The sequence below is a fragment of the Mauremys reevesii genome, linkage group 3, assembly GCF_016161935.1.
Source record: "Mauremys reevesii isolate NIE-2019 linkage group 3, ASM1616193v1, whole genome shotgun sequence".
In the NCBI taxonomy this organism is placed as follows: Eukaryota; Metazoa; Chordata; order Testudines; family Geoemydidae; genus Mauremys; species Mauremys reevesii.
In genome coordinates this window covers 198,097,881-198,108,112 of record NC_052625.1, presented here as the reverse complement: position 1 = coordinate 198,108,112, position 10,232 = coordinate 198,097,881, and the positions used below count along the sequence as shown (strand labels likewise).

General features: G+C 41.9%; 1 protein-coding gene across 1 annotated transcript; it reads right to left on the bottom strand.

The window, feature by feature from the left end:
• Window positions 1-529: 529 nt before the first annotated feature.
• LOC120401918 (beta-defensin 5-like) lies at window positions 530-9,156 on the bottom strand. Its single transcript, XM_039532170.1, has 3 exons — window positions 9,079-9,156; window positions 3,053-3,237; window positions 530-676 (listed from the first exon to the last, which is right to left on the bottom strand). The coding sequence occupies exons 1-3, from the start codon at window positions 9,134-9,136 to the stop codon at window positions 662-664; spliced, it is 258 nt and encodes an 85-aa protein (XP_039388104.1). The 5' UTR covers window positions 9,137-9,156; the 3' UTR covers window positions 530-661.
• Window positions 9,157-10,232: the final 1,076 nt, after the last annotated feature.

Here is a 10,232-nt window from a genome sequence, read left to right as displayed (position 1 = left end):
ACCACAAGAAGGGAATGACAACCACAGAAATGACAAGGTAGCTGAAGGTTCCATTGTTTCTCCATGAAAGAACCCCATGTGGCTACCTAAGATACACCCTGACTTGCAAAGGTGTTCTGCACATGGCCACATCTGGAAGTTCAGCTACAAGAGAAGGGGACCTCATGGTGGAGAGATGGGGAGGGGAGGGAACATGTGGCTGAGGCCAACTCCTCTCAGAACAACCCAAACCAAACAGATTTGTTAAAGGAGGAAAGAACAGGAAAAGATTTATCCACGTGAGCTCACTGCAACAAACAAAGAAGTATGTCCCCTATCTAGGAACACTCCTCAGTGGCTTAAACATATGACACTCACCTTTTATTTTATTTATATTTAATTTAAAAAAAAGAAGAAAAGGGATTTTATAGAAAAGAAAAGCAAAACAGCCCCCACGTCCCAATTAAAACACTCACAGGCACATTTGCAATACACCACCACAACCAGTTACTTTTATTAGAAGGAGAAGAACAAATTATTATGAGTGATACAAGGGCTCCCCGTGGACTTTTTCCAGCTTGCAAGATTATTTATACCCCAGATAAAAAGGACCCAATGATTTCAGAAGCAAGGTGTCATCAGAAGATTCTCAGAGATCCTGCATGGACAATCTTTGCTGCCATCACGCAAGAGGATACTGCAAAAAAGGGAAATGGAAAGAATCTCTCAGATTCTGTGTTTATATCCATTAAAAAAGGCCACTGTTATATTTACTTTCAAATCAAAGTCAGAGCAGGAATATCTCCAGCACTGAATGGTGTGTGCAGATATTTCTGGTTAACTGCAGAGCAGGGGATTCATTTAGCTACTGCAACATTCTTCTACAGAGTTTTAAAATAGATAATCAAATATAGCTAAACATGTAAGCTAGCTGCCTACCTGGCTTTCCAGGTAAATATACTCAACTTTGGAAAGTATATTTTGTTTTAAAATCTTTTCTATTAACAGTCTACAAAATTAAGCAACACCCGATAAACAAATAAATAAATAAATTCAATGCAGACATAAAAAAAGAACCAATTGTTTACCAAATATTGAAGCTGTTGTAAATATGATACAAATTTTATAATGAAATGTTCATCAAAATTGTAAATATGTAGAAATTTGAAATTCTGTTGTGGGATTTCATTAAAACTCTGAACTTTAAAAATTGGAGTAGCTTTATGACATAAAAAATAAAACCAAAAATACAGAAAGTGTGGAAAAAATAACTCACATCTATGCACAATGTTTTTTATGAAACACACTTTTGTCTATGACAAAAATTAAAACAACAACTGGTTAATTACATGAGGAATAAATGATTATGAAAGAATACCTAGAAGTTCCACTTCTGGCTCCCAGCTCATGTAAGCCTAAAGCCAGACCCTGATTTTCAGACAGGTCCGTTCTAGGAGCCCACCTGGTGACGAACTTGTACATGCTCAATGAAGCAGGCAGTTGCTGCCATGGAGAGGGGAGCTTCACATCCTCTGCCCTCAAGCTTCCTCCCTGGTCTATTAGTCTTGGCCCTCACTAGGAGATGATGTCAGCATATCTATGTCAATCAGGAGTATGAAAAGTCAACACCCCGCCCTCTCATGAAGTGGGCTATAGCCCACGAAAGCTTATGCCCAAATAAATTTTTTAGCCTCTAAGGTGCCACAAGGACTCCTCGTTGTTGTTGTTTTTAATTAAACCAACGATGCAGACAGCACTAGGTCGATGGGAGAATTCTCTTGTTGACCTAGCTACCACCTCTCTGGGAGATGGAATATCTACACAAGTGGGAGAACCCTCGGGTCACCATGCCACTGTAGCAGTTTATGTGTAGACAAGCCCACACTGCCAGGGAAAGTCTCTTACACCTCCCAACTTGTTCTCTGAGTCCTGTACCTGCTGCAACATTAATTTGAGCATGCTGGGCATCCTGTAGAGATTAAGGGGAGATCCAGCAGGTAACAAGAGGAACAGAGTAGAATGGCTACAGAGAAGCAATGTGACCAAGTTAACTTTACTCTAGGAATCTTCAAGTTTAAACCAGTAAAAACAAATTCGGAGCAATGTTAGCTTTGAAGTTACCGAGCTTTGTAATTACTCTGGAATTCTAAAATGAGAAATGTGAAGGCTCCGAGTTGGTACTGAGCTACCTTAAGGACTGAAAGTAGCATAAATTCTTAAAGCACAGCAGTTCTTATTGAATTGCTTTGAAGAGTGAGTATCTGATAATATATATGTGTTTCCCACCGGTAAGTGTGTGTTACGCATCCCTGACTGCAGAATCTCATCTGTCATTTTGTTGCCCAGTCACTACGTTTTCTGAGATCCTTTTGTAACTCTTTGCAGTCTGCTATGGACTTAAGTATCTTGAGTAAAACTTGCAAATTTTGCCACCTCTCTCTTTTCCCCTTTTTCTAGATCATTTATGAATATGTGGAACAGTACTGGTTCCAGTATATACCTCTGGGGACACCACTATTTCCCTCTCTCCATTCTGAAAACTGACCATTTATTCCTACCCTTTGTTTCCTATCATTTAACCATTTATTGATCCAGGAGAGGACTTTCCCTCTTATCCCATGGCAGCTTACTTCGCTTAAGAGCCTTTGGTAAGAAACATTCTAAAATGAAACAAAAATGTAGACATAGGAGTGAGTCTAGTCACAGACCCTGTTGTCATGATGCTATGTTGGCAACACCGAGGGGCTTTAAAAGACAATGAAGAAGAATTTCAGTAATAACTGAGCAATCATGGCTCACATAATTGTCCCTGTGTTACCCTCCTTGCAAGCATTGTACTGGGTGTTATCAGGTCTAAGAGGGACACTAAGGACAGTGGATTCTTTGGGCTGCTCCAGGCTGTGGATAGGCCATAGGCAGCCTGAGTAAAGCAGTTGTAATGTCATCCTAATATGTGAACCTTAGATAGTCTAGCAGCAGGGCAACACAAAATGTTCCTTTTCTCCATGTCACAGAGTTGTGCCAAGGTCATTAAATAACAGCTATAGACATTAGAAACAGAATTTGAACTTACCGAAAATGTGCAGCAAGGGACCCCAAAACCACAGGTTCCCATCGGTCTAAAAGGGGGGAGACATATACCGAAGCAGAAGCCCCCTACACGTATACATTGTAGGATGGTAACAGGAGTCTTTATAGGAGATGCAGTAGTCGTGGCAGACTTAGTTGTAGTATTCTGGTGATTGACATTGGCGAATCCTGCACAGAAGAAAAGAGTCTTGATTTTCATTCACACAGCAGGGTAAACAAGAGCTGTGATTGCAGCATAATGGGCATTTCTCATTAACTGAGTTTCCCATTCATTGAGATGAGGTAAAATCAGCCCAGTTATCTTCCTGTGTCTCCTTTCACTAGATATTTGATAATAATATGTAAACATCTCTGGTTCTGAGCTTCCATGTAACATCTGCCCCTAAGAACTGAACAGGGTGAGTTAATGAAGTAGATGTGCTGGCTACCCAACTGCAGGTTTCAGAACCGCAGCAGTGAGCATGGATGTCCTTCACAGCTCCACACCTGTACAGTGTGGTAAGCAAGTAGCTGTCTTCATCACCAACTTCTCTTAGTGGCTACCGATGTGGTTTTGACCTTTTCTGATTGCTAACAGAGAGGGACCAGGCAGTATCATCAATGGTGATTGGCTGAGCAAGGTTGAACTGGCTCAGCACTGGATTGAATGACAGGAACTTTTAGAAACGGAAGGGTTTGAACAAGTCCCTTCCAGTCTGAATGCCTGATTCTCTGTGAGACTCTGCCCAAAGGTTCTTGTGAATACTCAGTGTCGGGTTACATCATCCCTATGCTGCCTTGGTGGAAAGTTACAGCAGCAGGATAACAAGAATAAAGGAGTTAGATAAAGTTGTTATGAGAAAGTAGGGAACTGCCAGAGCGAGGCAAATGCCAGGTGGCCTAATTGGGATCAGATAAGTTGCATGGGAAATGGGAAACCAGTAAGCAAAGGGCCATGCATGTGAAAAGTGTGTGTATCAGACAAAGAACCAATCAGCAGCAATGTAATGTTGGTGTGTCTGACGTTTGCTAATATGGAGAAGCCTATATAATATGATGCATTGTAAATAATAAATGATTCAGCTTGCAATCATATTGGTTGTTGTGCTTTATCCGGCCCGCCTGCAATGCAACAAATGGTGACCCCGACGTGATTCGTATCGAATGAAAGTGTCGATGGCCTGACCCAGGCGGAGAAGCCTGAGCCCAGAGGCGGGGAGTGCTTATCCGACGTGACTCGTATCGAGTGATGATAGTGTCGGGAGCCTGAGCCCAGAGGCGAACGGCCAGGAGCCTGAGCCCAGAGGCAGGAAGAAAAGGAGGCGCACCTGAGCTCAGTGTCGAGCGGCTAGGAGCCGCAGGGCGTCCGAAAAGGAGGCGCACCTGAGCTCAGTGTCGAGCGGCGGCCACAGGGCGTCCGAAAAGAAGGGCGCACCTGAGCTCAGTGTCGAGCGGCCAGCCGCAGGGCGTCTGAAAAGGGAGGTGCAGCCGAGCCCAGAGGCGAACGGCCAGGAGCCTGAGCCCAGAGGCGAGCGGAGGAGCTGCAGCGGGGAGTGCTGGAGAAGCCCCCGGGCGTCCGAAAAGAGAGACGCACGTGAGCCCTGAGGAGAGCGGCTATAAGCCGCGGAGGAGAAGGGCGGCTATAAGCTGCGGTGGAGAAGGGCAGAGCAGCTAACGTGAGTACCGCTGTATCAGCTGAAGAAAAGATAACACAGAAGCTTTATTTGCACATTATGAACCGACAGGGGGAAAAGATTTCCCCTGCTGCACTGATTTACTCATTAAGAAGAGAGGGGGAGTTGGGGAGGCTCCTCCTGACCGGCCTTCGGGCACAGGACGAGGAGGTGCTCTGCTGGAAGCGAGCCCTGGACGGGAAAACTTTGGAGTGCATGGCGCAAGCAGAGGCTCGTGAGCAGGCAAAGGCTCGTGAGGAGGTGCTCCGCTGGAAGCGAGCCCTGGACGGGAAAACTTTGGAGTGCACGGCGCAGGCAGAGGCTCATGCCGTGGCCCCGGAGGTCGTTCGGACCTACAAGCAAGTAAGTTGTTTTGGCAGCAGCCCGGAGAAGGCGTCCCACGCTGGCTGGTCTGAGGCGGGGACAGTGCCGGGAAAACCGTTATGCTTCTCCGGTATGAGCAGCAACAGCTGGGTGTTCTGACACAGGATTTACAGTTTAAAAGAAGCCAAGCAGGGAAAGAAAAGGAACAGGATGATTTAATCGAAGAAAAGCTCATTCTTTTCTCGCCCCAGTCAAGGACACTAAGACTTGGCAAACAGCCCAGACTAAAGAGAGCTTGACTGGGCCCAAAAAAGCTAATGAGAGCTGCAAAATCCTGCCAGGCACTAACGGACTGTGTTAGCTGTCTCCTTTTACAGGTATGGAAGAGCTGCCCAAAGATCCTAGCAGCCCTGCCATTTTTGCAACCAGGAGACTGACTGCTGGGACCCATGATTTTATTGCAAAAGACCCCTTCACAGCAGGAGAATTTTCCTACTGATGATTGGCCTAATTATTTTTTAGTTCCATTGTGCTTTTAAATAGCAGGAAAAAAGGACAAGGTAACGTGCTGGCTAATTTTTCCCTTGTCCGCTGCAGCCCCCACGTCCTGATTATTTCTCCCGTAGAAGCTGAACCACGACGGTGGTGGAAAAGAAGAAAAAACACTCACGTTGTTGATATTGCCAAAGTCCAGAAATTCCTGACTAAAAAGACATTGAGAACTGACCCTGGTGAAGAAATAAAGAATTGTACACTGGCAGGAAGAAATTTGGGACTCCTGCTGAGAAATGTGATGTTAATTGGATTTTGGGACTTATTCTACAGGCTGCGCCCTGTGTTTTGGATAAAATTTTTAGCATATATTGCCCTCCCTAATTGGATTGTAATGATATTACCCCCCCCTTACTAACCTCGGTTTTTTAGAGTTTAATTGTTTTTTGTTTTTAAAGTTTGAGAAAACTCAGCCAAAAGGTTTGTTGAGTATTCTCAAGGGGGGGGGAGTTTATGGTGTTATTAGGCATAAATTTAGGTAATTTGGGAGAATGGCTTTGAATTTATGTGACCCAGGCGGCCAGGCAATAGACAGAGAAGCTGAAGAGGAAAAAAGGATCGGGCCCAGGCGGCAGGCAACAGTCAACAAGCTTGGAAAACTGGTTGATAACCTTGAGGGTGTAGTTGATAGAAAAGGTAATTAACTACAAGCGAGTAATGTTAGGCAGAGTAAAAAGTTAACTCTGGTTGCTAAAGGGAATAATAGCTGAATTTTGTAAAAATGCTGAGAGAGAAAAGTTTTTGGTGTTTTGAAATTTTTGTAAATACATGTAGGCAAAGAAATTAGTTTGTAATTGTTTGGCTATGAATAATTTTGTTGCATTAGCTGAAGAATGTATATAGTGCTATGTAATTGTAATTGTATTAGGCTTAAGGGCATATAAGTGGTGATTTTTTTTTTTTAGTGTTTAAAAGCAGAAGTTAATAGTAAGAACCCTTAAGCTGTGTATAGCTTTGAATTTAGAAGTAAGCTAGGATGCAATTGTATTACTGTAAATGATTTAATTGATGAAGTGATTTCCCTGTTTTGTACGCCCTTTGCAATGAAGTTTGAAGAGGTTTATTGGATGTTTTTCTTTTTTTTTAAGAAAAGAGGGGGAGATGTCAGGTTACATCATCCCTATGCTGCCTTGGTGGAAAGTTACAGCAGCAGGATAACAAGAATAGAGGAGTTAGATAAAGTTGTTATGAGAAAGTAGGGAACTGCCAGAGCGAGGCAAATGCCAGGTGGCCTAATTGGGATCAGATAAGTTGCATGGGAAATGGGAAACCAGTAAGCAAAGGGCCATGCATGTGAAAAGTGTGTGTATCAGACAAAGAACCAATCAGCAGCAATGTAATGTTGGTGTGTCTGACGTTTGCTAATATGGAGAAGCCTATATAATATGATGCATTGTAAATAATAAATGATTCAGCTTGCAATCATATTGGTTGTTGTGCTTTATCCGGCCCGCATGCAATGCAACAACTCAGCACTTGGGAATACTTTTTCAGTGGCCAATTGCCAGGTTGAGACATGCCACACAGGCCGGTCCTTTTGAGAATGTATCCAAATGTCCTAGTTTAGGATATTTAGAATATTTTTACTAGATTTTAGCTCTGCTTTCCTTACCGTATGCACTGCTCGCAGAAAGCAGCCCAAGACCTAAACAGTATTGTCTCCCTGTTTCCTTGTGGTCTACCTATCTGTCTGTGTTTTCTCTCTTGTCTGATACTTGGATTGAAAATGGAGCAGGAAGTGTGTCTTTGCTGTACAGTAGAACTGAACCTGACACAGTGGGGTCCCAATCCATGACTAGAGTTCCCAAGTGATAACTGTATTATAACAAATAATTCTTATTATTAATAATTATGTTAAACAGAAATCATACAGGTTTATTATCACTTCTGCAGAAACTTTTCCAACTCCACACAATGGCATTTCCAGTAATGAAGTCAAACACATGACTATGGCACAATATTTCCTGGGGACATTATCGCTAAGATATTGTGAAAATCATCTTCAACATGATAGACCTGCTTTCTATTCTGTATATTCTCCTATTGGGGTCTGAGACAACACTTAATAATAAAATACATAAAAAAACTAAATAGTTCACTCTAATCAGCAGAAGATTCATGGTTCCCAACACGTGTCACAATCCCCTAGCACAGAGAGTATTTTCATTGGGTTAGGCCAGAGGAAGAGGACACATCTTGTTTTTGTCCAGTATAGATGTTCAGTTCTGTTTGACATGCTGAAGCACATCGAACAATGCAAGTTCAGTGCTGATAGATTCACAGATGCCAGAGCCAGAAGGGATCATTGTGATCATGCAGCCTGAGTTCCTGCATAATACAGAACAAAGAACTTCACCTAAATAAATATTAGAGCAAATTTTTATGGGGTGAGGGGGAGAAGGAATCCTATCTTGATTTTCATTTTGGATAATGTGTTGCAATGGCTAATTCATGTCATTGTTCAAAATTGACATCTTATTTCCAGTCTGAATTTGTCTAGGTCCAACTTACAATCATTTGATCATATCAGACCTTTATTTACTAGACTGAAGAGCTTTGGTCCTCACATATGTACTTCTACAGTGTGATAAAATCACCACTTAACCTTCTCTTTTTAAGCTAAAGAGATTGAATTTTTTGAGTCTATCACTATAAGTCATATTTTCTAATCCTTCAAGCATTGCTTTGGCTCTTCTCTGAACCCTCTCCAACTGATCAACAAACTACTTGACTTGTGGGTACTCAAATTGGACACAGTATTCCAGAAATGGCCACAATTGGATGTGCCAAATACAGAAGGAAAAAAAAGAGGGGGGGGGGAGAGAAAAAAACAACACCTCTCTACTCCTACTTGAGATTCCCTTCATTATGTATCCAATGATTGCATTAACACTTTCATCCACAACATTATACTGGGAGCTCATTTTCAGCTGATTATCCACCCACAACTCTAAAATCTTTTTTTCAGAATTAGTGCTTATAAGGATAGAGTCCCCCACCCTGTAAATGTGGCTAGCATTCTTTGTTCCTAGAGCCATACATTTCTATTTAGCTGTATAGTTTTTTGCTTTTGCCCAGTTTACCAAGTGATCCATATCCCTCTGTATCAGGGCCCTGTCTCTTAATTTTTGTCACCTTTAGTCTTTGTAGGTGATAACTGTATGTCTTCTTTCAGGTTCTTGAGAAAAAATGTTGACTAGAAGAATAGCAATAACTAATCCCACTAGTAAAATGTTGGGGATATTATTACAGGTCATAGTTCAGTCAAATTTTAATGGATCTTAATGGGCATATTAAGGGCACCTTTCTGACCCCAGGAATATTCTGCAAACGAATGTCAACTACGTCCTGCAAACCATAAAACCAGAAAAAATACAGAAAAAAAAGGTGGAAAGAAATTATGATACAAAGTTTTAGGAAATCTTAGTACAGATTCACAAATGTCCTTCTATATTGTCCCTTCATTTCATCAAGATCTTACCTGGAGTGCTTTGCAGCACTAGGAAGAAGACAGCAAAGAGAAGGTAAAGTATCTTCATGGCTGAAATTAGGCTGAGAACTCAACGTCACAGGAGAGAAGAGACTCTAAGATAGAGAGGAGATGGAGAGTCTATTTATTGACTGCCAGGGATTGTGAAATGCTGATCTGCTGAAATCTTCTCTTTAAGCGTTTCACATTCATTAAGTGTGTGCTGCAATCTGTTAATAATACAGATTATTATTTGTACAGCACCATTCAAACTCTAGGAGAGTTTCAGGGCAACACAGTTGACAAGTCCCTGCCTTGAGGAAGTTTTAGTAAGAAGATTTATATTCAGCAAACATCTGCTGCCTTTTCAAAAGCCCTTTGAATTAAATGGAAAGCCAAAAACTCAAAAGATAACAACAAAATGTTTTTTAAAGTCATAAGAAGTAGGAAGTCTGCTAAACAACCAGTGGGGCCCCTCAATGATCGAGATACAAAAGGAGCGCTTAAAGACGATAAAGTCATTGCGGAGAAACTAAATGGATTCTTTGCTTCCGTCTTTACGGCTGAGGATGTTACGGAGATTCCCAAACCTGAGCCGGTTTTTGTCAGTGACAAATCTGAGGAACTGTCACAGATTGAAGTGTCACTAGAGGAGGTTTTGGAATTAACCGATAAACTTAACATTAACAAGTCACCGTGAGCAGATGGCATTCACCCAAGAGTTCTGAAAGAACTCAAATGTGAAGTTGCGGAACTATTAACTAGGGTTTGTAACCGGTCCTTTAAATCGGACTCTGTACCCAATGACTGGAAGATAGCTAATGTAACGCCAATATTTAAAAAGGGCTCTAGATGTGATCCCGGCAAATACAAACCGGTAAGTCTATCGTCAGTACCGGGCAAATTAGTCGAAACAATAGTCAAGAATAAAATTGTCAGTCACATAGAAGAACATAAATTGTTGAACAAAAGTCAACATGGTTTCTGTAAAGGGAAATCGTGTCTTACTAGTCTATTAGAGTTCTTTGAAGGGGTCAACAAACATGTGGACAAGGGGGATCCAGTGGACATAGTGTACTTAGATTTCCAGAAAGCCTTTGACAAGGTCCCTCATCAAAGGCTCTTACATAAATTAAGTTGTCATGGGATAAGAGGGAAGGTCCTTT

Excerpts from the sequence above, each read along its gene's own strand:
- LOC120401918 (XM_039532170.1), bottom strand. The coding sequence starts at position 9,136 with ATGAAGATACTTTACCTTCTCTTTGCTGTCTTCTTCCTAGTGCTGCAA. Across the intron at positions 3,238-9,078 it reads AGTGCTGCAAAGCACTCCAG|GATTCGCCAATGTCAATCAC; the intron begins GTAAGATCTTGA and ends TCTTCTGTGCAG.